Consider the following 27,534-nt stretch of genomic DNA (forward strand, 5'->3'; position numbering starts at 1 on the left):
GGTAAGGGCAAGGGGCTGGGTATGGGTATGGGGCAAGGGAAGGGGACTAGGGGCTGGGGCAAGGGAAGGAGGCTGGGTAATGTGCAGGGGTAAGGGCAGGGGGCTGGGTATTGGTATGGGGCAAGGGAAGGGGAAAATGAAGGGGTTGGGACTGGAGAATGTGCAGGGGTAAGGGCAGGGGGCTGGGTATGGGTATGGGGCAAGGGAAGGGGAAAATGAAGGGGTTGGGACTGGGGAATGTGCAGGGGTAAGGGCAGGGGGCTAGGTATGGGTATGGGGCAAGGGAAGGGGGCTGAGTTAGGGAAAGGGCAGGGGACTAGGGGCTGGGGCAAGGGAAGGGGGCTGGGGGAGGTGCAGGGGGATGGTTTTGGGGCAAGGTCAGGGGCTGCGCCAAAGGTAGGGTAAAATATGAGGGCTGGGGCTAGGGAAAGTGCAGGGGTAAGGGCAGGGGTAAGTTGATGGACATGGGGAAAGTAATGGTGCTGAAGGAGAGGTGAGTAGGGGGCTGAGGAAGAGACGGGCTGAAGAAGAGGCTGGGTACTGGGCTGAGGCAGAGGAAAAGCCTGGGGCTGAAGAAGAGGTGAGTAGGGGGCTGAGGAAGAGACAGGCTGAAGAAGAGGCTGGATACTGGGCTGAGGCAGAGGAAAAGTCTGGGGCTGAAGAAGAGGCTGGGTACGCGGCTGAGGCAGAGGAAAAGCCTGGGGCTGAAGAAGAGGCTGGGTACTGGGCTGAGGCAGAGGAAAAGCCTGGGGCTGAAGAAGAGGTGAGTAGGGGGCTGAGGAAGAGACAGGCTGAAGAAGAGGCTGGATACTGGGCTGAGGCAGAGGAAAAGTCTGGGGCTGAAGAAGAGGTGAGTAGGGGGCTGAGGAAGAGACAGGCTGAAGAAGAGGCTGGATACTGGGCTGAGGCAGAGGAAAAGTCTGGGGCTGAAGAAGAGGCTGGGTACGCGGCTGAGGCAGAGGAAAAGCCTGGGGCTGAAGAAGAGGCTGGGTACTGGGCTGAGGCAGAGGAAAAGTCTGGGGATGAAGATAAGGCTGGGTACGGGGCTGAGACAGAGGAAGAGACTGGAGCTGCCTGGCAGCCTGAGTTGATGATGTGAGTTGGTGCTGGGTATGTGTTTGTCTGCATGGGTTTGAATCCAATGGCTCTACTGCATTGACTGTCTCCCGTTACAGCCATCACACTACAATGAATCACAACAGGGACTTGATGTTTTACAATGCCATCTCTGTGTTGGCTGTGTGTACAAACTATACCATAGTGTGTGTTGTATTATCCAGTATAAAATCCACAATTAGAGCACACAGAATACACCCAAATTGCAGTGGCTGCCTGAGCCTCCCCTCCCTCAGAACCACACAGCTTTTGTTCTCTTCTCCCCCTCTCTCTGACTCTCATTCACCCTCTACCCCTCTTTCCTCTCCCCCTCTCTTTCTCTATCTTACTGTCTATTGCTCTCTCTCTCTCCCTCTCACACTCGTCTCTCTCTTGCTCTCTCTCTCTCTCCCTCTCTCTCTCTGTCCTTCTCTCCCTTCCATTCTCTCTCCTTCTCACCGCCTTACCTCTCTGTCTCTCTCTTTCTCTCTATCTACAGTATCTCTCTCCCTCTGTCTTTCTCCCCCTTCCATTCTCTCTCCAACTCTCCTCTCCCAATCTCTCCTTTTCTCCACTGACCCCCCCCCCCCTATATATATCTCTCTCTTTCTATATATCTCTCCCTGACTTGCTATTGTCTGCGAGGATGGCAAATCCCTGTTGGATTTCCGGAGGATATCACCATGGAGATGGCGCTCTGCCAAGCGTGCCAATAGCTCCTGTTAGATAGGGACACATCGAGAGGTGCACGGAACTCCTCTAACAGCTCTCTCTTTCTCTCTCTCTAGGCAGACAGGGGATGAGGTAGAAAAGGAGACAATTTAGGTATAAAGAGAGAGGATGGTGGCAAGAAGTGAGAGAGAGAGGTGAAGAGTGAGTGAGAATGGGGTGTAAGGGATGGAGAGGGAGAGAGAAAGACAGGGAGATGGTGAGAGTGAGAAAGAGAGAGATTGAGAAAGAGAGAGTGAGAGAGAAAGAGAGAGCGAGAGAGAAAGTGAGAGAGAGGCAGGGGAGATATAAAGTAATCAACACTTAGACAAAAAGGTTCCAAAGGGGTTCTTCGGCTGTCCCCATAGCAATACCCATTTTGGTTACAGGTAGAACCCTTTTTCTTTTCAGGTAGAAAAGTGTTCTTGGAACCAAAAGTAGTTCCTTTTAGGTTCTAGATAGCACCTTTTTTTCTAAGAGTGAAGAGTGAAAGTCACGAAGTGCAGCAGTAGTCTCATCCCAGTGTCAGGGAGACAAATAGCACATAATGCTTATGACTGGACAAAGCTTCATCCCTCGCTGTGAACAGGCTTTAATATGACTGCTAATGAAGCTGTTGTGTAACCCTCACTGTCACCTGCCTGGGATTACATATACACACACACGCACACACACGCACACACACACGCGCCGGAAGCATTCACGCATACACATATACACACGCATGTAAGTACACATGCATGTAAGTGCACACATGGACACAGATACAGAGACACACATACACAAACACAGACACACACATACACAAACACAGACACACACACAACCACACAAAGACAGAGGTAATCATACTCATGATTCTGAGCTCTCAAAATGTGCTTTCCTTAACATGCACAGTGTTACTTGACTGACCACTTGTTCCCCTTTAGTTGAATGCATTTCATCCAGAATTATCTCTTTAAAAATACAATACAAACCTGAAGTGGCTTTTCTGTTACACAAGGGTGAATTTTCCTTCGATAGCTGCCTTTCATACCAAACACACCTATTGAAGACGACTCTACTTCCTGGTGAAGAAAAGACAAAAGACAAACACTTTCTGTCCTCCTCTCCTGACGCCAGCAGTATTTCTTTATTTAAATGGCACTTAATATTTACCTGTGGAATGTTAATTCCAGGGTGCAGTCTGAAGGATGTAGTCATGGTAGCAGGGGTTAGATGGTTGAGATGTGGAAAGGACTTGCTATGAGAAAGCTGAGTATTGCAGGATGCTGACGTGTGTGTCACAGCAACCTCACAGCAAGAGTAGTAGGCTACACCAAGCACTGGTTGTCAACCGGTGTGCTGTGTGCGGCACACTGGTGTGGCTTGAGGAACTCCTAGGTGTGCCGGGAGACTTCTCCTCATATTGATCATTTTTTGGAGATGGAATTTTGACTTATTAGCACCAGCGCCGCTCAGATAATACATAGAGTAGCTCTGTATCGTTGTTTCAAGGCCGGTGCACTCAGGCTGTTGTTACAGGCTGTTGTTGCATCATGAGCAAAGTCATTTGTATCATTTTACATTGAGCAAAAGTATGTAGGCAACATGTAAACTGTTGGTCCCGTGTTTCATGAACTGAAATAAAACAGCCCAGAAATGTTCCATAAGCACACAAAAAATATTTCTCTCAAATTTTGAGAAAAAATGTGTTTACATCCCTGTTAGTGGGCATTTACCTGTAGCCAAGATAATCATCCACCTGACAAGTGTGGCATCAAGAAGCTGATTAAACAGCATGATCATTACACAGGTGCACCTTGTGCTTGGGGACAGTAAAAGGCTGCTGCAGTTTTGTAACACAACACAATGCCACAGATGTCTCAAGTTTTGAAGGAGTGTACAATTGGAATGCTGACTGCAGGAATGTCCACCAGAGCTGTTGCCAGAGAATGTAATGTTAATTTCTCTACCATAAGCCTTACCATAACGTTGTTTTAGAGAGAGTACGTCCAACCCGGCTTCACAACCGCAGATGAAGTGTGTGGCGTCATGTGGGCGAGTGGTTTGCTGATGTCAACTTTGTGAACAGGGTGCCCCATGGTGGCAGTAGGGTTATGGTATGGGCAGGCATAAGCTACCGACAATGAACTAAATTGCATTTTGTCGATGGCAATTTGAATGCATAGAGATACTGTGATGAAATCCTGAGGCCCATTGTCGTTCCATTAATACGCAGCCATCACCTCATGTTTCAGAATGATAATGCACAACCCTATGTCACAAGGATCTGTACACAATTCCTGGGAGCTAAAAATGCCCCAGTTCTTCCATCTAGCAACCTTTCGGTTATTGGCCCAACGCTCTAACCGCTAAGCTACCTGCCATCCTGACTAGTCTCCCAGTGTCTCCCGCTGAAAAACATCCCCACAGAATGATACTGCCACCACCATGCTTCACCGTAGGGATGGTGCCAGGTTTCCTTCAGACGTGACGCTGGGCCTTCAGGCCAAAGAGTTAAATCTTGGTTTCATCAGACCTGAGAATCATAGTTCTCATGGTCTGAGAGTCCTGAAACTCCAATTTGGCTGTCATGTGCCTTTTACTGAGGAGTCGCTTCCGTCTGGCCACTCTACCATAAAGGCCTGATTGGTGGAGTGCTGCAGAGATGGTTGTCCTTCTGGAGTTCTGTCAGAGTGACCATCGGGTTATTGGTCAGCTCCCTGACCAAGACCCTTCTCCCCCGATTGCTCAGTTTGGCCGGGCTGCCAGCTCTAGAAAGAGTCTTGGTGGTTCCAAACTTCTTCCCCTTAAGAATGATGGAGGCCACTGTGTTCTTATTTTTTGGTACCCTTCTCCAGACCTGTGTCTCGACACAACCCTGTCTCGGAACTCTCAGGACAATTCCGTCAACCTCATGGCTTGTTTTTTGCTCTGACATGCACTGTCTGACATGCACTGTTTTTGCTCTGACATGCACTATGGATGATCAATAGAAACAGGATGCACCTGAGCTCAATTTCGAGTCTCATAGCAAAGGGTCTGAATACTTATGTAGATAAGATATTTTTCAGTTTTTATATATATATATATATATATATATGTAAATATGACCGTCTTTGTGGGGTATTGTGTGTAGATTGATGAGAAACATGTTTTGTTTATGTCACGAATTTCTGTAGGTGAAAGAGAGTCGGACCAAAATGCGGCGTGTCTATTACGATCCATGTTTAATAAAACAGAAATAAACACGAATCAATATGAAAAAACAATAAACAATACACAAAAACCGAAACAGCCTAATACTGGTGCAAACTAGCACACGACAGACCTAAGGACAAAAGGACAATCACCCACCAAACCCAACACCAAACAGGCTACCTAAATATGGTTCCCAATCAGAGACAATGACTAACACCTGCCTCTGATTGAGAACAATATCAGTCCAAACACAGAAACAGACAAACTAGACACACAACGTAGAATGCCCACTCAGATCATACCCTGACCAAACAAAACCTATAAACATACAAAGCAAATTATGGTCAGGGTGTGACAGTACCCCCCCCCAAGGTGCGGACTCCGGCCGCAAAACCTCAACCTATTGGGGAGGGTCTGGGTGGGCATCTGTCTGGACGTGGCCCCCACTTCACCATAGTCTTTGTCCACCACCTTGTCCGCTTCCTTGGCCTCCTAACTACGGTGACCCTACTACATAACCCCACTGGACTGAGGGGCAGCTCGGGACAGAGGGGCAGCTCGGGACAGAGGGGCAGCTCGAGACAGAGGGGCTCTTCAGACTCCGGCAGCGCCGGACAGGCGGGAGGCTCCGGCAGCACAGGAGAGGAGGAAAGCTCTGGCAGATCCTGGCTGGCTGGCGGTCCTGGCAGATCCTGGCTGACTGGCGGATCTGGAAGAGTCTGGCTGACTGGCGGTTCTGGCAGATCCTGGCTGACTGGCAGATCTGGAAGAGTCTGGCTGACTGGCGGATCTGGAAGAGTCTGGCTGACTGGCGGATCCTGGCAGACTGACGGCTCTGGTTGCTCCATGCTGACTGGCAGCTCTGGCTGCTCCATGCTGACTGGCGGCTCTGGCTGCTCCATGCTGACTGACGGCTCTGGCTGCTCCTTTCTGACTGACGGCTCTGGCTGCTCCATGCAGACTGGCAGCTCTGGCGGCTTCTTGCAGACTGGCAGCTCTGGCGGCTTCTTGCGGACTGGGAGCTCTAGCGGCTTCTTGCAGACTGGCAGCTCTGCTGCTCCATGCAGACTGGCAGCTCTGGCAGCTCCTTGCAGACTGGCAGCTCCTTGCAGACTGGCAGCTCCTTGCAGACTGACAACTCCTGCCGGCTCTGGCTGCTCCATGCAGACTGGCAGCTCTGTCTGCTCCATGCACACTGGCAGCTCTGGCTGCTCCATGCAGACTGGCAGTTCTGGTAGCTCCATGCAGACTGGCAGCTCTGGCTGCTCCATGCAGACTGGCAGCTCTGGCTGCGCTGAACAGGCAGGAGACTCCAGCAGCGCTGTAGAGGAGGAAGGCTCTGGCAGCGCTAAACAGGCGGGAGACTCCAGCAGCGCTGTAGAGGAGGAAGGCTCTGGCAGCGCTAAAAAGGCGGGAGACTCCGGCAGCGCAGGAGAGGAGGAAGGCTCTGGCAGCGCTGGAGAGGCGAGGCGCACTGTAGGCCTGATGCGTGGTGCTGGCACTGGTGGTACTGGGCCAAGGACACGCACAGGAAGCCTGGTGCGGGTAGCTGCCACCGGAGGGCTGGTGCGTGGAGGTAGTACTGGGTAGACCGGACCGTGCAGGCGCACTGGAGCTCTTGAGCACCGAGCCTGCCCAACCTTACCTGGTTGAATACTCACGGTCGCTCTGCCAGTGCGGCGAGGTGGAATAGCCCGCACTGGGCTATGCAGGCGAACCGGGGACACCGTGCGCAAGGCTGGTGCCATGTAAGCCGGCCCAAGGAGACGCACTGGAGACCAGATGTGTAGAGCCGGCTTCATGGCATTTGGCTCGACGCTTACTCTAGCCCGGCCGATACGCGGAGCTGGAATGTACCGCACCGGGCTATGCACCCGCACTGGGGACACCGTGCGTGCGCACCACAGCATAACACGGTGCCTGCCCGGTCTCTCTAGCCCCCCGGTATCCACAGGAAGTTGGTATAGGTCTCCTATCTAGCGTCGTCCTACTCCCTGTGAGCCCCCACCCAAGACATTTTTGGGGCTGACTCTCGGGCTTCCATCCGCGTCGCCGTGCTGCCTCCTCATACCAGCGCCTCTCTGCTTTCGTCGCCTCCAGCTCTTCTTTGGGGCGGTGATATTCTCCTGGCTGTGCCCAGGGTCCTTTACCGTCCAGTTCGTCCTCCCATGTCCTTTCCTCTTTGAGCTGCACCTTGGGGCGGCTACCGTCCCCTGGTTTAGCCCAGGGTCCTCTCCCGTCGAGGATTTCTTCCCAAGTCCAGAAGTCCTTATTACGCTGCTCCTGCTGCTGCCCATTACCACGCCGCTTGGTCCTGTTGTGGTGGGTGATTCTGTCACAATTTTCTGTAGGTGAAAGAGAGTCGGACCAAAATGCGGCGTGTCTATTACGATCCATGTTTAATAAAACAGAAATAAACACGAATCAATATGAAAAAACAATAAACAATACACAAAAACCGAAACAGCCTAATACTGGTGCAAACTAGCACACGACAGACCTAAGGACAAAAGGACAATCACCCACCAAACCCAACACCGAACAGGCTACCTAAATATGGTTCCCAATCAGAGACAATGACTAACACCTGTCTCTGATTGAGAACCATATCAGGCCAAACACAGAAACAGACAAACTAGACACACAACATAGAATGCCCACTCAGATCACACCCTGACCAAACAAAACATATAAACATACAAAGCAAACTATGACAGTTTAATCAATTTTAGAATAAGGCTGTAACGTAACACAACGTGTAAAATGTTGAGTGGTCTGAATACTTTCCAAATTAGTGGGATAAAGGACCTGCATTAGTGGGATAAAGGACCTGCATTAGTGGGATAAAGATCATGCATAAAGTTGTTTTCGGGTAAATATTGTAATGACGTCTTTCAGTAAGGGAGGATTTTAGGACCCACTGAAACATATTTGCAGTAGTAGTACAATGGAACATTATGTAACAATGGAAATACTAACTGGTGTAATTGACCCCTTTTTATTGGCCAGATAAAAACAATTTCTAGTGATTTTAAACGTTAATCCATTTGAGTGTTTCAATGCAATTAGCAGTATCACTGAGATTGTGAATTGTAAAGTGATTCGGGTGAAAATACATGAATAGCTGTCATGGAGTGACTGTTGCACATTAAGCACAGCTATACAGCCCCTCCATCTGGGTGATGCACTGCAAGGACTGCCTCATCGCTAAAAGCCATCCAGTCTGCAGACAGAATGGTATACAATGGAAGACGAGTAGAGGGAAGAGTGAATTTCAACAGCTAGACACCTTCACTCCTTCCCAACTTCCCTCTCTCTCACTCACCTATCCTCCCTGCCAGGCTGGCTGCTTGGCGGTACGTATCCTACTGGGACCAGCCCTTGATTTATTTGGAGGGGCTCTGGAGTGGGCCAGGATGAGTGACATTTTAATGTGCTTTTGAGATGTTTGGTCACAAGCACTATTGATCACAGTACCCAGCGACCCCCCCCCCCACACACACACACACACACACACACCACCGCCCCCACCCTGGGGAGAGGTGCAGGACCTACAGGAGCCTACAGGGCTGACAGGCAGGGAATGAGTTTCCTTGTGGTCTTAGATTAATGAAATGAGGCCCTGGGTGTGGGTGCAGGGGTCAGGCTATTAAGTAATCCCTGGGCCTGCTGAGACTGAGGCTGTCTGCCAGTTGAGCACGACGCTGGCTGAGTGATGGACAACCGCGTGTGTGTGTGTGTGTGTGTGTGTGTGTGTGTGTGTGTGTGTGTGTGTGTGTGTGTGTGTGTGTGTGTGTGTGTGTGTGTGTGTGTGTGTGTGTGTGTGTGTGTGTGTGTGTGTGTGTGTGTGTGTGTGTGTGTGTGCGTGCGTGCGTGTGTGTGCGTGTGCGCACGAGAGACAGATAGAGAGAGAGGGAGAGAGAGATCATATATCATGCAGCTCTGCAATTCTGAAACAAATAAACACTGGTAAAAGGTCCACAGTTAGCATGTTGCAGTGAGTCAGAATACTCAGTTCTCCACCAATTTAAGAAATGAGACTCATGTATTAGCAGCACCCCCCTAACCTTGAGTGGAGGAGGCTTCCGAGAGGTGCCACATCCGCTTGGAAACGTCCAAAACAGAACGCCTCCACCGACTATAATAACTGCTGATATAATTTCACTCCTCCGCTCCTTCAACCTAATGCTGTCTATTTGTTCACATTAGGGCCTATTCTGGGCTGAGTGAGTAGGGATAAACACTCTGGGCTGGTGTGAAGGGGAATCAGGAACATTTCACAGCTCAGTAGCCTCTAACTAAGCATACCTGAAGTATTTCTGACTCTGTTACCAACCAGCATGGAACACTGCTCTGCTTGGCACCCAGAACACGTTGTCGCACTGGTCTCATTGGGACTCTGTCCGTGTGGTTTGTTTGATAGGGCGACTGGGTGCCACATGCGCAAATCAATGCACTCATACACAGACCTGTATCGCCCCCAGACTCCCCATGGTTTTATAAGGGAAATGGATTAGGCTCCCATGATCAATATTCTGGGTGAATACACAGATGATCAGATGATCAGGTTCAAATGTATCCTCTGCTGTAAATGGGAACAGGAGAATACAGTAAATGCATCCCTCTGATTATGCTGTTTTCCCAATGACCATACTACAACAACATGTACAGCTGCATGTTTCGTTGCAGTCGCCACAACAGAGTCAGACAAATAAACAATTTGTTTTCAGAGGGTAACCCAGGGATATAATTATCAATTTGTTTTCAGAGGGTAACCCAGGGATGTAATTATCTATTTGTTTTCAGAGGGTAACCCAGGGATGTAATTATCTATTTGTTTTCAGAGGGTAACCCAGGGATGTAATTATCTATTTGTTTTCAGAGGGTAACCCAGGGATGTAATTATCTATTTGTTTTCAGAGGGTAATCCAGGGATGTAATTATCAATTTGTTTTCAGAGGGTAACCCAGGGATGTAATTATCTATTTGTTTTCAGAGGGTAACCCAGGGATGTAATTATCAATTTGTTTTCAGAGGGTAACCCAGGGATGTAATTATCAATTTGTTTTCAGAGGGTAACCCAGGGATGTAATTATCAATTTGTTTTCAGAGGTAACAGGGAATTATGTATGTAATTATCTATTTGTTTTCAGATTATCTATTTGTTTTCAGAGATCTATTTGTTTTCAGAGGGTAACCCAGGGTAATTATCCCAGGGATGTAATTATCTATTTGTTTTTATCTATTTGTTTTCAGAGGATAACCCAGGGATGTAATTATCTATTTGTTTTCAGAGGGTAACCTATTTGTTTTCAGGGATGTAATTATCTATTTGTTTTCAGAGGGTAACCCAGGGATGTAATTATCAATTTGTTTTCAGAGGGTAATCCAGGGATGTAATTATCAATTTGTTTTCAGAGGGTAACCCAGGGATGTAATTATCAATTTGTTTTCAGAGGGTAACCCAGTGATGTAATTATCTATTTGTTTTCAGAGGGTAACCCAGGGATGTAATTATCTATTTGTTTTCAGAGGGTTGTAATTATCTATTTGTTTTCAGAGGGTAACCCAGGTTTTCAGATGTAATTATCTATTTGTTTTCAGAGGGTAACCCAGGGATGTAATTATCTATTTGTTTTCAGAGGATGTAATTATCTATTTGTTTTCAGAGGGTAACCCAGGGATGTAATTATCAGGGATGTTTTCAATTAATTATCAATTTGTTTTCAGAGGGATGTAATTATCAATTTGTTTTCAGAGTAACCCAGGGATGTAATTATCTATTTGTTTTCAGGGGTATGTAATTATCTATTTGTTTTCAGAGGGTAACCCAGGGATGTAATTATCAATTTGTTTTCAGAGGGTAACCCAGGGATGTAATTATCTATTTGTTTTCAGAGGGTAACCCAGTGAATTATCAATTTGTTTTCAGAGGGTAACCCAGGGATGTAATTATCTATTTGTTTTCAGAGGGTAACCCAGGGATGTAATTATCTATTTGTTTTCAGAGGGTAACAGATGTAATTATCTATTTGTTTTCAGAGGGTAACCCAGGGATGTAATTATCTATTTGTTTTCAGAGGGAAACCCAGGGATGTAATTATCCAGAGGGTAAACCAGGGATGTAATTATCTATTTGTTTTCAGAGGGTAACCCAGGAGGGTAACCCAGGGAGGTAATTATCTATTTGTTTTCAGAGGGTAACCCAGGGATGTAATTATCTATTTGTTTTCAGAGGGTAACCCAGGGAGGTAATTATATATTTGTTTTCAGAGGGTAACCCAGGGACGTAATTATCCATTTGTTTTCAGAGGGTAACCCAGGGATGTAATTATTATTTTTATTTGTCTCAGAAATCCTCATCATGCCTCCTATAATTATTAACCCAGCAAAGGATGGCAATTAGAATGTAATTACACAATAGTGAATGATTATGGGCATGATTAGAGCTCCGTTTCCTCAACTTTGATTTCACTTTCTCTATGGTGCCACAAACAAAAACATTCACCAGAGCATTGGGTCTGTCCTAGAGCTGTTCTGCAGCGACAAAGCAAGAGAACATTCAGCACCTTGTACCATTGTGCTGCAGTTGTGTTTTATTGTGTTTTGTAGAATTCTCTCCAAATGTGTTTTTATCAGTGAATAGCCTGCTGGGTAGTGTGCTGGCCCAGTGACATATTTAGAGACCAGAGCCAGTGTATTGTATTAGCTTAGCCAGTCAGCCACTAAGCCTGGTGAGGTGGCTGGGGTTTTGGGTCTGCTGGCTAACAGTTAATGGTTCTGGTGTTATCTGTCCCCTGCAGTGTGTACGGCTGCCCTCTGGCCAAGAAGAGGAAAACAGTGGACAGACAGCCTCTGGAACCCCTGGAAGTGCTGGAGCCCATACTGGAACCTCTTGAACCAGCATCCAAGGGGACACCACTCATAACCCAGATGAACAACTCTACTATGGAGGAGAGCTACGAGACGGACGGAACGGAGGAGATGGATGATAGAGAGGAGGAGGTGGAGGAGGGAGTAGGGGATGGGGGAGATGAGGAAGAGGAGGAGGTAGAGGATGAGGAAGAGGAGAGATACTCGGATGACAATGAGGAACAGATGGAGCAGGAAGAAGGAGATGTGGAGAGAGGGGAGAGAGAGGGGGAGGAGGTAGATGTGGAACAAGAAGAGGAGGAGGAGGAGGAAGAGGGAGTAGAAGAGGAGGAAGAGGAAGAAGATGAGGAAGAGTATGAGGAGGAGTTTGATGAGCAGAGTCAAGGCAAAGGTGAGACTTAATTTACTTGCCTGTTACACCGAAAGATATTAGGATATAATATTCAAAATGTAACGACGTTCTTCGTTTGTCAAAAGAGAGTCGGACCGAAATGCAGCGTGTTTGTTACTCATGTTTATTAGTGAAAACAAATAATGAAACTATACATGAAATAACGAATAAATACAAAACAACAAAACGGAACGTGAAACCTATTACAGCCTGACTGGTGAAACTAACACAGAGACAGGAACAATCACCCACGAAATACAAAGCGAAACCCAGGCTACCTAAATACGGTTCCCAATCAGAGACAACGAGAATCACCTGACTCTGATTGAGAACCGCCTCAGGCAGCCAAACCTATGAAACACACACCCCTAATCAGCTACAATCCCAATAACTAAAAAACCCCACTAAATACAACAAACAATAAACCCATGTCACACCCTGGCCTGACCAACTAATGAACTAAAACACAAAATACTAAGACCAAGTCGTGACAGAACCCCCCCCCCTAAGGTGCGGACTCCCGAACGCACCTCAAAACCATAGGGAGGGTCCGGGTGGGCGTCTGTCCATGGTGGCGGTTCCGGCTCCGGACGTGGACCCCACTTCATAAATGTTTGTTCCTCCCCTTCGCGTCCTGGGATGATCCACCCTCGCCGCCGACCATGGCCGAATAGTCCTCACCCAGAAACCTACATAACAGAGGAGCAGCTCGTGACTGAGGGGCAGCTCGGGACTGAGGGGCAGCTCGGGACTGAGGGGCAGCTCGGGACTGAGGGGCAGCTCGGAACTGAGGGGCAGCTCGGGACTGAGAAGAAGCCCGGGACTGAGGGAAGCCCGGGACTGAGGGGAAGCTCGGAACTGAGGGAAGCTCAGGACTGAGGGCCCAGCCAGGACTGAATCCGGCAGCCCTGGTACCGGAAGATCCCAGCTGACTATCAGATCTGGCAGAAGCCTGGCTGACCGAGAAGAAGCCCAGTACCGAGAAGATCCTGCCCAGTACTGGCTGATCCGCTGAAGGCCCAGCCACTGGCAGTCCTGAATCCATGGCAGATCCTGGTTGACTGGCGGATCCTGGCTGACTATCAGATCTGGCAGATCCTGGCTGACTGGCGGATCCTGGCTGACTGGCAGATCCTGGCAGACTGGCGGATCCTGGCTGACTGGCAGATCTGGAAGACTGGCGGATCCTGGCTGACTGGCAGATCCTGGCTGACTGGCAGATCTGGAAGAGTCTGGCTGACTGGCAGATCTGGAAGAGTCTGGCTGACTGGCAGATCTGGCAGAGTCTGGCTGACTGGCAGGTCTGGAAGAGTCCTGGCTGACTGGCTGGAAGATCTGGCAGACTGGCAGATCTGGAAGAGTCTGGCTGACTGGCAGATCTGGAAGAGTCTGGCTGACTGGCAGATCTGGAAGAGTCTGGCTGACTGGCAGATCTGGAAGAGTCTGGCTGTCTGGCGGATCTGGAAGAGTCTGGCTGACTGGCAGATCTGGAAGAGTCTGGCTGACTGGCAGATCTGGAAGAGTCTGGCTGACTGGCAGATCTGGAAGAGTCTGGCTGACTGCTGACTGATCTGGAAGCTCCATGCTCTGGCAGACTGGCTGATCTGGAGACTGGCAGCTCTGGCTGACTGGCAGATCTGGAAGAGTCTGGCTCCATGACTGGCAGATCTGGAAGAGTCTGGCTGACTGGCAGATCTGGAAGAGTCTGGCTGGCAGCTCTGGCTGATCAGGAAGAGTCTGGCTGACTGGCAGATCTGGAAGAGTCTGGCTGACTGGCAGCTCTGGCAGACTGGCAGCTCCATGGACTGGCAACTCCATGCAGACTGGCAACAGATCCATGGCAGACTGGCAACTCTGGCTGCTCCATGCTGACTGACGGCTCTGGCTGCTCCATGCTGACTGGCGGCTCTGGCTGCTCCATGCAGACTGGCAGCTCTGGCTGCTCCATGCAGACTGGCAGCTCCTTGCAGACTGGCAGCTCTAGCTGCTCCATGTAGACTGGCAGCTCTAGCTGCTCCAGGCAGACTGGCAGCTCTGGCTGCTCCATGCAGACTGGCAGCTCCTTGCAGACTGGCAGCTCTAGCTGCTCCATGCAGACTGGCAGCTCTGGCTGCTTCATGCAGACTGGCAGCTCCTTGCAGACTGGCAGCTCTAGCTGCTCCATACAGGCAGGAGGCTCCGGCAGCGCTGTAGAGGAGGAAGGCTCTAGAACCGCTGAACAGGCGGGAGACTCCGACAGCGCAGGAGAGGGAGAAAGCGCTGGCTGCGCTGAACAGGCGAGGCGCACTGAAGGCCTGATGCGTTGTGCTGGCACTGGTGGTATTTGGCCGAGAACACGCACAGGAAGCCTAGTGCGGGGAACTGCTACCGGAGGGCTGGGGTGTGGAGGTGGTACTGGATAGAGGACAGGCACAGGAAGCCTGGTGCGGGGAGCTACCATCGGAGAACTAGTGTGTGAAGGTGGCACAGGATGGACTGGACAGTGAAGGTGTACTGGAGAGCCTGAGAGCAGGACTGGCACAGGACGTGCAAGGCTAGGTAGGTACACAGGAGGCTTAGTGCGTGAGGCTGGCACATTTTTCATTTTTCACCAGCCGACTAACACGCACCTCAGGACTAGTATGGAGCGCTGACCCAGGTGCCATTAAATCCCTGACACGCTCCGTCGGACGAATATTGTACCTAAAGCACCAAACTAGCAACTCCCTCATTAAAACCTGTTGAAACTCCCCATCCCGGATCCGGGATCGTGACTAAAGCCTCAGGCTCATTAGCATAACGCAACGTTAACGATTTCTGAAAATCGCAAATAAAATGAAAATAATGCGCCTGCTCTCAAGCTTAGCCTTTTCTTAACAACACTGTCATCTCAGATTTTCAAAATATGCTTTTGAACCATAGAAATTGACTAATTTGTGTAAGAGTATGCTAAGCTAGCTTAGCATTTTGAGTAGCATTTAGCACGCAACATTTTCACAAAAACCAGATAACCAAATAAATAAAATCATTTACCTTTGAAGAGCTTCGGATGTTTTCAATGAGGAGACTCAGTTACATACCAAATGTGCAGTTTTTCCTGAAAGCGTCTGTGTGTAGTAGAAATCGCTCTGTTTTGTACATCGCATTTGGCTACCGAAACGAACCGAAAATTCAGTCACCTACAACGTCAAACCTTTTCCGAATTAACTCCATAATATCGACCGAAACATGGCAAACGTTGTTTGGAATCAATCCTCAAGGTGTTTTTTCACATATCTCTTCATTGATATATCGTTCGTGGAAGCTTGCATTCTTCTCTAAATTCCATGGAAAAATACTTGCAGCTGACTTTTGAGCACCAATTTCGGCGCAGGACACCGGGCGGACACCTGGTAAATGTGGTCTCTTATGGTCAATCTTCCAATGATATGCCTACAAATACGTCACAATGCTGCAGACACCTTGGGGAAACGACAGAAAGGGCAGACTTACTCCTCTCGCATTCACAGCCATATAAGGAGACAATGGAAAACAGAGCCTCAAAAATCCTGCTCATTTCCTGGATGCCGTCTCATCTTGGTTTTGCCTGAAGCTCACGTTCTAGGGCACGCACAGAAAATATCTTTGTAGTTCTGGACACGTCAGAGTGTTTTCTTTCGAAAGCTATCAATTATATGCATAGTCGAGCATCTTTTTGTGACAAAATATCTTGTTTAAAACGGGAACGTTTTTCATCCAAAAATGAAATAGCGCCCCCATAGCATCAAGAGGTTAATTTCTCCTCCAATTTCCCCATTAACTCCTTCACAGTCTCTGCTTCGCTCACCTCCAACACCGATTCTGGTCTCCTCCTTGGCTCTTCACGATAAACAGGGAGAGTTGGCTCAGGTCTGTCTCCTGACTCAGCCACTTCCCCTCTGAGCCCCCCCCCCAAGAAATTTTTGGGGCTTCGCTCTGCGCCGCCGTGTCTTTTTTTCCGACTCCATTCTCCTATAGCCCTCTTTGCACTGCTCCAGCGAATCCCAGGCGGGCTCCGGCACTCTCTCTGGGTCGGCCGCCCACCTGTCTATTTCTTCCCACGTCGTAATATCCATACTGTACTCCATTCTGGGCTGCTCCTGTTTCCATCCACGTCGCCGTGCTGCCTCCTCATACCAGCGCCTCTCCGCTTCAGCCGCTTCTAGTTCCTCCTTAGGGCGGCGATATTCACCAGGCTGAGCCCAGGGTCCTTTTCCTTCCAGCTCCTGTTTCCTCTTCGCCTGCTGCACCTTTGGGCGGCTACACTCCCTGGTTTAGCCCAGGGTCCTCTCCCGTCAAGGATTTCCTCCCATGTCCAGAAATCCTTAATACGCGGCTCCTCTTTGGGCTGCTCCTCTTTGGGCTGCTCCTGCCTGTTGACACGCTGCTCGGTCCGTGTGTGGTGGGTGATTCTGTAACGACGTTCTTCGTTTGTCGAAAGAGAGTCGGACCAAAATGCAGCGTGTTTGTTACTCATGTTTATTAGTGAAAACAAATAACGAAACTATACATGAAATAACGAATAAATACAAAACAACAAAACGGAACGTGAAACCTATTACAGCCTGACTGGTGAAACTAACACAGAGACAGGAACAATCACCCACGAAATACAAAGCGAAACCCAGGCTACCTAAATACGGTTCCCAATCAGAGACAACGAGAATCACCTGACTCTGATTGAGAACCGCCTCAGGCAGCCAAACCTATGAAACACACACCCCTAATCAGCTACAATCCCAATAACTAAAAAACCCCACTAAATACAACAAACAATAAACCCATGCCACACCCTGGCCTGACCAACTAATGAACTAAAACACAAAATACTAAGACCAAGGCGTGACACAAAAGAATGTAAATATTTGCATTGTGGAATGGTTAGCCTAGAATATATATATATACATATATATATACTGTATATACAGTGCCAGTCAAAAGTTTTTATTTATTTTAACTTTTTTCTATGTTGTAGAATAATAGTGAAGACATCAAAACTATGAGATAACACATATGGAATCATGTGGTAACCAAAAAAATGTTAAACATATCAATGTGGGAACTCCTTCAAGACAGCATTCCAGGTGAAACTGGTTAGGAGAAGGCCAAGAGTGTGCAAAGCTGTCATCAAGGCAAAGGGTGGCTACGTTGAAAAATCTAAAATCTAAAATATATTTTGATTTGATTAACACTTTTTTGTTTACTACATGATTCCATATGTGTTATTTCACAGTTTTGACGTCTTCACTAGTATTCTACATTGTAGAAAATAGTAAAAAATCAAGAAAACCCCTGGAATAACTATGCATCCAAACCTTTGACTGGTACAGTCATCAATGCAAATGGTGGCTACTTTGATTTGATTAACACTTTTTTGGTAACTACATAATTCCATATGTGTTATTTTATAGTTTTGATGTCTTCACTATTATTCTACAATGTAGAAAATAGTACAAATAATGAAAAATCTACATAGAATAACCCATAATGACAAAGCTAAAACAGGTTTTAAGGAATTTTTGCGATTATAAAATAATACAAAGAAGCTAATATCACATTTACATAAGTATTCAGACCCTTTACTTAGCACTTTGTTGAAGCAGCTTTGGTAGCGATTACAGCCTCGCGTCTTCTTGGGTTTGACACTAGAAGCTTGGCACACCTGTATTTGGGGAGTTTCTCCCATTCTTCTCTGCAGATCCTCTCAATCTTTGTCAGGTTGGATGGGGAGTGCTGCTGCACAGCTATTTTCAGATCCCTCCAGAGATGTTCGTTCAAGTCCGGCCTTTGGCTGGGCCACTCAAGGACATTCAGAGAGTTGTCCCTAAGCCACTCCTGTGTTGTCTTGGCAGTGTGCTCAGGGTCGTTGTCCTGTTGGAAGGTGAACCCTCACCTCAGTCTGAGGTCTCGGGCACTCTGAAGCAGGTTTTCATCAAGGATCTCTCTGTACTTTGCTCCTTTCATCTTTGCCTCGATCCTGACTAGTATCCCAGTCCCTGCCGCTGAAAAACATCCCCACAGCATGATACTGCCACCACTCTGCTTCACTATAGGGATGGTGCCAGGTTTCCTTCAGATGTGACGCATGGCATTCAAGCCAAATAGTTTAATATTGCTTTCATCGGACTGGAGAATCTTGTTTCTCATGGTCTGTGAGTCTTTAGGTGCCTTTTGGCAAACTCCAAGTGTGCTGTCATGTTCCTTTTACTGAGTAGTGGCTTCCATCTGGCCACTCTACCATAAAGGCCTGGTTGGTGGAGTGCTGCAGAGATGGTTGTCCTACTTGGAGGTTCTCCCATCTCCACAGAGGGACACTAGAGCTCTGTCAGATTGACCATCGGGTTCTTGTTCACTTCCCTAACCAAGGCCCTTCTCCCCCGATTGCTCAGTTCTGCCAGGTGGCCATCTCTAGGAAGCGTCTTGGTGATTCCAAACTTCTTCCATTTAATAATGATGGAGGCCACTGTGTTCTTGGGGATCTTGTGTCTGTGCCTCGACACAATCCTGTCTCGGATCTCTATGGACAAGTCCTTTGATCTCATGGCTTGGTTTTTGCTCTGACATGCACTGTCAACTGTAGAACCTTATATAGATAGTTGTGTGCCTTTCCAAATCATGTCCAATCAATTGAATTTACCACAAGTGGACTTCAATCAAGTTGTAGAAACATCTCAAGGATGATAAATGGAACACGATGCACCTGAGCACAATTTCGAGTCTCGTAGAAAAAGGTCTGAATACTTATGTAGATAAGGTATTTCTGTTTGTTTTTTAAAATAAATTTGCAAAAATTTCAAAAACACTGTTTTGGCTTTGTCATCATGGGGTATTGTGTGCAAATTACTGAAGATTTTTTTTTAATCCATTTTATATTATGGCTATAACGTTACAAAATGTGGAAAAAGTCATGACGTTGAATACTTTGCGAAGGCACTGTATATATATATATTTATATTTGTGCAGTATAGTAAGGGAATAAAGGCAGTAAATGATACTTTTGCCAGCGTACTGGGAAATGATTCTACATAACAACATGCAAACAAATTCCCAGCCTGCATGTCCCAGAACATAGAACATAAAATGCTGTTCCTATTCCTTTGATCTTTGTTTGTTTCATCTGTTTGATTGGTTTATTTATTTGTTTGAACATTTGCTTTTCCTCCAACCTACTGTATAAGACGACTGTAGCTACCTGAAAAATACTTTTTTGTGCGAGATCAAACCCGGTCACTAAGAATAAAGAGATAGTTTGGCAGCAAAGGCTCTTTTTTTCAAGAGCGATTCAGCTCTGTCATTTTGGGTGTTTTGGGGTCTTTTGCCGTTACATTCAGGTTTATCTCAGTCGGAGGTTGAGCAGTGCTGGCGTTGTCTCTCAGACACAGATCCTGTGAAAATGGCAGTTTGGCTGGATGGGAGCCCTCAGTCCTTCTTTCTCCAAAACACCTAAATGCCCTGAAACACTGACTCAGGACTCAAAATTATGCGGTGAAAGAAGCTATCATTGTTGAAATGACAGCATCCATAGAACTACTGCATAGGTGTCAGAGAGGGCATGTATTTGTGTGAGAAAAGTCAAAAGCAGCCCTCGCTTACCCACCACCTTTGCTTAATTGCATGCATAAGTCAGATACAAAACCTTCTGTTCAAAATGACCTGCAACAAACACATTGAGCACAGATCTCTCTATAGAGAGAAGACACAGTAGCCTGTGTCTGGTTTGGAGGCAGTCTGGTATGTGACAGGTTCTCCCCCATGTGTGGTCTCTGCCTATTATGTGCCCTAACACCACATTTGACAGGTTTCTCTCCAACTCATTCTGCCTTTCACCCCCACACCTCGAATCCTTCCTGACAGAACCTTCACGTCCAATTAAGACTGGAGCTCTGAGAGAGCGAGAAAGAGAGAGAGAGAGAGACAGAGAGAGTGAGAAAGAGAGAGTGAGACAGAGAGAAAGAGAGAGAGAGAGAGAGTGAGATAGCGAGAGAGAGCGAGAAAGAGAGAGAGAGAGACAGAGAGAGAGATAGACAGAGAGAGCGAGAAAGAGAGAGACAGAGAGAGTGAGAAAGAGAGAGAGAGAGACAGAGAGAGTGAGATAGAGAGAGAGAGACAGAGAGACAGAGAGAGTGAGAAAGAGAGAGAGAGAGAGAGAGATAGAGAGAGCAAGAAAGAGAGAGAGAGAGAGAGAGACAGAGAGAGATGAGATAGAGAGAGAGAGACAGAGAGAGAGAGAGAGAGAGAGAGAGAGATAGAGAGAGGGGGGGCTGTGTTAACCCTCTGTGGTACAGTATGTTGTGCTAGCTTCTTTCTAGTAGTGTAGTATCAGCCTCCCTCCTCTGTCTCTCTCTGTCTCTCTCTGTCTCTCTGTTGGGTATGTGAGAATCTCCCTAGACTGACATTAAATACAGAGACCACAGTCATGGAGATAGTCTTTGTTTCCATTCTTGACTCAAATAGCACAATTCAGTCAATTCCACTGGGTGTACTAGCTTTCTGCTTTGGCCTATATAAATTTAGTGAATATTTGGGATTCTCTCTGTCGTTTTCAACTACAGTGCCATCTTTAGATAGGAGGATGAAATCACACCTCTATTCGTCTCCTTTTTTCTTCTTCTCAGAAATGTAGATACGTCTCTCCACATGCATTAGGCCACTATCATTTCCACCATACTCTTCAAGACATAAGTGGCAGCAGTGAGCTTCCAATCTGATAACTGTAGTAGAGGTGGCATTGTTATGGCGGTTCTATGTTCCTCAATGGATATCTGCACACTGCTGCTGCATTGCTAATCCAAGCTTTATACAGAGCAGCGCAATCTCTCAGTTCCTCTTCCAATCTGTTTCGCTTCCCTTTCCCCTTTGTGTACCTTGATTGCTCTTCAAATTGCTTTCCTGAGCCATGTTTCAAAACTTCAAAAAATGTAACCTCTGGCAGCCATGGCACGGGTAGGGTACTGTAAGAAAGCGTTCCCCTGTCAAAATATGTGCTTGGTCAGTCGTGACTGTTCTCTCTCCGTGGTCCAGAGCCCTCACCCCAAATGTTGTCTTGCTCTCAGTAGATTGTGTGTGTGTGTGTGTGTGTGTGTGTGTGTGTGTGTGTGTGTGTGTGTGTGTGTGTGTGTGTGTGTGTGTGTGTGTGTGTGTGTGTGTGTGTGTGTGTGTGTGTGTGTGTGTGTTTGTGTGTGCCAATGTGTTGTGAATGTAATGTTTGTGTACACCTATGTAAAGTATCTCAAGAATGCATAAATGTGTTTGTTTGTGCATGCAAGTTTTTCATGCTTCATGTTTCCCTCTATCTTATTGAAATGTTCCCGGTCACACACAAGTGTATTGGGGCAGCAGATGCGTCTTTGAGCCTGGTGATAATTAATACTTCACCACGGAAGATTACATCGCACTACTGTTTTGTCAGGTGATTTTCTCGCTCCCTCCAGAAATCAAAGTCACATGTATTACTTATTTGTTGGCCTCTTGGCTTTTTCCCTGCAGGAATGTAAGTGGGTGTGAGCGATGCGATGCGCTCTTGGTGGTTCAGGCCGGGAGGGAATGTGAGAAGTGGTGCAGAGAGTGGCTGCTTTACATTACTGACAGGAGAGGTTCACCTAGCATTAGCAGCCTGTCTTGCATAATCAATTAGCCAAAGGCCAGCATTCTAAAGATCCTGTTGATTGGACAATAATGTACATTCTGGAATGAGGAGAATGTAGGGATTTGTTTATTCTATTAAGGTCATAGCACATTACATGAGGCAATCAATGTATGAACATAAAGCATGATGATTACAGTTTGAATGTCCCAGTTTGCTCCCCTACAAAATGTTGTCAAATGAAAAGTGTGTTGCTATATACCAGTTACTTAGCCATCAACTGGCAGACAGAGTGTTCTTGTTGTTGTGTCACGAAGGATCCAGATTACTAGGATGCAGTGTACTGAATGTACATTCAAAACATCTCTATGGACATTTCCAGACCACTTTATCCCACTTCCTGTGCTAATTCACAATTCCTTTACAGGCCACTGTTAAGATCCTGAAAGTACATTATTGAGGAACGCAAAGAGTTCCTTATCGAATTCAAGTGGACCAAGCCCAGAAATCTGATTTACCGTTAAATAGAATGAGTGAAATGTGATTACAATCCATTTGTTCTTCTTTTTTCTGCGTACAGAGGATGATCAGTGTGTCGGCAGTGGCGGTCATCCCAGATCCGGTCCGACGGGGGAGAAGGACGACAACAACAACGATGAATATGAGAACTATGATGAGCTGGTGGCCAAGTCACTGCTCAACCTAGGGAAGATAGCAGAGGATGCCGCCTACCGCGCCATGACCGAGTCTGAGATGAACAGCAACTCCTCCAACAGCGCCGAAGAGGAGGAAGAGGAGGAGGAAGAAGAAGAGGAGGATGAGGAAGAAGAGGAAGAAGAGGAGGAGGGTGGCGAGGAAAGTCAACGGAAGGGTGAGTTGACTCTGGATGTGGACAGTGATGTAGTGAGGGAGACAGTGGACTCTCTGAAGCTGCTGGCCCAGGGTCATGGGGCTGTGCTCTCTGACAACCTGGATGGAGGAGACTATGAGGAAGGGACGGAGGAGAACGGGGAAGGGAGTCGTAATGGAGGAGGTGGTAACGGTCAGGGTAAACCCTCTAACAGACTGGAGGAGAGTGATGAGGAGGTGTGTCTAAGCAGCCTGGAGTGTCTGAGAAACCAGTGCTTCGACCTGGCCCGCAAACTGAGTGAGACGCAGCCGGCCGACCGCTTGGGCACAGGCCTCCCCCATCAGAGCTACCCTGGCGGTGGGGACACCCAGGGGCAGCACCCACATCTCAACCCCCACCCCCACTCCCTCCCACACCAGCCTTGGTACGGGGATCTCCAGCAGAGCCAGGAGGAGAGGCGCACCCTGGAGAGGAACTACTCCGACATGGTCAACCTGATGAAGCTGGAGGAGCAGCTGAGCCCGCGCTCCAAGGCCTTCTCCAGCTGCTCTCAGGACGACCGCTACCACAACCACATCCACGACCGGGACGAGGACACACGGTCGGTGACGTCAGACCACTCGGAGGAGGTGTTCGACATGACCAAGGGGAACCTGTCTCTGCTGGAGAAGGCCATCGCGCTAGAGTCTGAGAGGGCCAAGGCCATGAGAGACAAGATGGCTGCCGAGGCTGCGCGGAGGGACAGGGTGAGGTATCATCATCACCATGGAGGCCATCATGGGGAGCACCAATCACGGCACGGCTACGGAGAGGAGCGCAAGGCCCGACTCCATGATGGGATGAAGAAGCCCTACTACCATAAAGGTAAGTAAACCTGGCTAGAATGACTTATAAAGAGGATGCAGTGTGTTGTGTATGCTGCCACAACACCAGACAATCGCCTACCCATATCCCCTCTCTGTCTGTGAGACATTGTCACGTGTGCTCCCTCTCCGGACTCTAGGTCACCAGGTTGCTTGTTATGGCGCACACCTGTCACCATCGTTGCGTGCACCTGCGTGTCATCAGACTCACCTGGACTCCATCACTTCCCTGATTACCTTCCCTATATGTATGTCACTCCCTTCGGTTCCTTCCCCAGGTGTCATTGTTTCTGTTTCAGTTTCCTGTCTGTGTGCTTTTAGTGTTTCTTGTTTTGTGTTGTGTTTATTTTACTGAAACACTCACTTGCTGAACTTGTTTCCCAACTCTCAGCGCATATCGCTACAGACATAGGGATGGCAGGCTGACGTGATCACTGGGAAACCTCACTATGACCCCAGGACAAGCTTTTGCAGCCAATTTGGAGACTAGCATCTCTGCATCGTCCGCAGAAGCTTATGTTGTTAAAATAGGCCAGCATGGCAACATCAGAGGGTAGGCTTGTCAAGCATAAGTAATGGCAATCTGCACGGCCCGTTAGGACTGCAAATCACATCCCTCCCTGTCTGCCATGCAGCCCTGGCTAAAGCTGCCTATTTTTAAAACCAGAGAGGGACTCTGGAAGCTACTAAATAGAAGCCTGCTAAAGCTGCCTCTGAAAGGAAACTCGGTACTCCATACAGTAGAATCTGTGGAAATTAGGTTTTCGGGTAAAGTTGTACTGTGTCCTGCGTCCCAGAGCCAAATAAATAAGAGAAGGTGGCTTTTTCACCCAGAATGGGTGACTCTTTATGTTGTAGTTTGGTTTTTATTGGGTGTTTAGTGGTGCAGGTGCACTTCCATCCTGTTCATTCAGACATGCTCTTCTGGGGTGGCTTATCTGCCCAGACACATAAGTAGGTATATTATGCACACTTAGTTCTGACTTGAAGATTACAAAGTGACATTTACAATGGTTGCTTCTCCAAGATCATTTGAAGATTCTTCTTACTGTGTTCTGCCTCCCATCCTACAGAGATGGAACACTCATATCAAGGACCGTAGCCTCACCCTCCAGTATGCTGTATCACATTAGTGTAAACCAAGACTGTTCTCAGGGCTGGTCTGTTGGTTTTGACTAGCAGAAGTTACTTTTCATAGCAGGTTAGGAGAATTAACCTGGCAGGTTACGAGAATTAGGTTAAGGTTAGGAAAGGGATTAGTGTTGGCTAAAATGTTAAAATTGTCCCTGACAGGACTCGAACATATCTAGTTACAACCAGGCCTGCCCTGAGAACAGTCTTGGTTTCAGCTAATGCAATGCTGCCTCCAGGCTGAGATAACGAGGGAAGTTAGAGACAAAGAATTAAGATCCTCCTTCACAGCAGGCTCAAATTAAAACACAAATGCCACACAAATGGTCATTTCACATGTACAATACAGCCTCTGTATCTGGCAAATTTTGGAATAACAGGAGTATGTGAAGGACCTTGCATCACGATAACATCTTCCCCCTAGAGAGATAGCGGCAGACACCTCATTGACCAGGGTAACTGTCTGTGATTTAAAAGTGAAGCGGAGGTGGTGGCTTTGAGGGGAGAGCCCGACTGGCCGACCAGGGAAAAACACCAGGCGGGAAAATGGAAATTGAACAGTATCCGAATGAATGATAACGAACAACAGGCCCACTGACTGCACATTCATTATCCAGAGATGGTATGGTAATTGGGGCCATTTTCTATGCAAAGCACGGCCTGTCTCCAGCCACAATCGATACCCTCTGCTTGCTAATATGCATTCCACTTGGCTGCCTCCCTCCCTCCCGTCCTCCATTCTCCACTGTCCACCATGAGGCAGACAGCCAGAGCCCCGTGGTGTGTGTTTGTGTGCTCAAGAGAGTCTGTGTTCCTCTGGAAACTGTGTTCCTTTGGAAACTTTTTCAAGCAAGCATACATTTTAGTTTCAGAGTCAGACTGCATCAGTGATACAGGGAAAAACATTTCCCATGCCATTATGTACTGTGATATTACAGTTCTTTCTCTGAAACTCAGTAAGGTAAACGTGGAGTCAGACACGACACAGTGTACCAACCCCATGTGTCCTAATATGATACCGTCAGAGGAAGAGGAAGGCCTAAATGTACAGGAAGGTAATGAAGGGCGTGTTCTGATCTATGGATTAACAGGGACTTGTTATGTATGAGTGGGTGCATATGTACTCTCTCTCTCTCTTTCCCTCTCTCTCTGTCTCTGTCTCTGTCTTTCTCCATCGGTGTCTCTCGTCCTCCTCTCCCCCCTCTCTGTCTCTTTATCCCTCTCTTTCCCTCTCTCACTGTCTCTTTCTCTGTCGGTGTCTCTCGTCCTCCTCTCCCCCCTCTCTGTCTCTTTATCCCTCTCTCTCTGTCTCTTTTCTCCATCGGTCTCTCTCTCTGTCTCTTTCCCTCTGTCGTGTGTCTCTTTATCCCTCTCTCTCTGTCTCTTTCTCCTCTGTCTCTCATCCCCTCTCTGTCTCTTTATCCCTCTCTCTCTCTGTCTCTTTCTCCATCGGTGTCTCTCTCTCCTCCTCTCCCCCTCTCTGTCTCTTTATCCCTCTCTCTCTGTCTCTTTCTCCACCGGTGTCTCTCATCCTCCTCTCCCCCCTGTCTCTGTATCCCTCTCTCTCTTTCTCCATCGGTGTCTCTCATCCTCCTCTCCCCCCCTCTCTGTCTCTGTATCCCTCTCTCTCTGTCTCTTTCTCCACCGGTGTCTCCTCTTCTCCCCCTCTCTCTCTTTATCCCTCCCTCTGTCTCTTTCTCTGTCTGTCTTTCCTCCTCTCCCCCCTCTCTGTCTCTTTATCCCTCTCTCTCTGTCTCTTTCTCTGTCGGTGTCTCTCGTCCTCCTCTCCCCCTCTGTCTCTTTATCCCTCTCTCTCTGTCTCTTTCTCCATCGGTGTCTCTCATCCTCCTCTCCCCCTGTCTCTTTATCCCTCTCTCTCTGTCTCTTTCTCCATCGGTGTCTCTCATCCTCCTCTCCCCCCTCTCTGTCTCTTTATCCCTCTCTCTCTGTCTCTTTCTCCATCGGTGTCTCTCATCCTCCTCTCCCCCCCTCTCTGTCTCTTTATCCCTCTCTCTCTGTCTCTTTCTCCACCGGTGTCTCTCATCCTCCTCTCCCCCTCTCTGTCTCTGTCCTCTCTGTCTCCCCATCGGTGTCTCTCTGTCTCTTTATCCCTCTTTCTTTCCCTCTTTCTCTGCTTTCTCTTTCTCCCCCTCTCTGTCTCTGTATCCCTCTCTCTCTGTCTCTTTCTCCACCGGTGTCTCTCGTCCTCTTCTCCCCCCCTCTCTGTCTCTTTATCCCTCTCTTTCCCTCTGCTTTCTCTTTCACTACCTCTCTGTGTCTGTGTTTATTTTGGTTCTTCTGTAAGTGGTGGAGGTGATCCCTCTCTCTCTCTGTCTCTTTCTCCAGGTTCCAGGTCTCTGTATCACTGTCAGCCTATCAAACTTTAATTCTCTCATCCTCCTCTCCCCCTCTCTGTCTCTTTAGTCTCTTTCTCCAGATTCTGTCTCTTTATCCCTCTCTCTCTGTCTCTTTCTCCATCAGTGTCTCTCATCCTCCTCTCCCCCTCTCTGTCCTGTCTCTTTCTCCATCGGTGTCTCTCATCCTCCTCTCCCCCTCTCTGTCATCCCTCTCTCTCTGTCTCTTTCTCCATCTGTCTTCATCCTCCTCTCCCCCTCTCTGTTTCTGTATCTCTCTCTCTCTCTTTCTCCACCGGTGTCTCTCTCTCTCCCCCTCTCTGTCTTTTACCCTACTACTATTTTGGTTCTTCTGTAAGTGGTGGAGGTGAAGGTTCATGTTAAACTTTAATTAGCAGATTCTCTCTGTGGTCCTGCCTTTTAAAAGCATCCCTATCTGTCTCTCTTTTGCTCCACTACTACTATGTGGAACATGTTAAAGGAAATGCATCCCCTCTCTCTTTTGC

The 27,534-nt window shown here is 47.8% G+C and overlaps 1 protein-coding gene across 6 annotated transcripts in view; it reads left to right on the forward strand.

The window, feature by feature from the left end:
• The window catches only part of LOC135508360 (myelin transcription factor 1-like protein), a 193,697-nt gene that overhangs the window by 119,830 nt on the left and 46,333 nt on the right, over nt 1–27,534 (forward strand). For 4 of the 6 annotated variants that reach the window (XM_064928484.1, XM_064928486.1, XM_064928485.1 and 1 more), the window contains 2 exons: nt 11,790–12,250; nt 22,411–23,544. In XM_064928484.1, the coding sequence (XP_064784556.1) occupies nt 11,790–12,250; nt 22,411–23,544 (1,595 nt within the window). The remainder of the gene's footprint in view (nt 1–11,789; nt 12,251–22,410; nt 23,545–27,534) is intronic. The other 2 variants (XM_064928488.1, XM_064928489.1) reach the window with 1 other exon arrangement.

Source organism: Oncorhynchus masou, chromosome 21, assembly GCF_036934945.1.
Source record: "Oncorhynchus masou masou isolate Uvic2021 chromosome 21, UVic_Omas_1.1, whole genome shotgun sequence".
Taxonomy (NCBI): domain Eukaryota; kingdom Metazoa; phylum Chordata; class Actinopteri; order Salmoniformes; family Salmonidae; genus Oncorhynchus; species Oncorhynchus masou.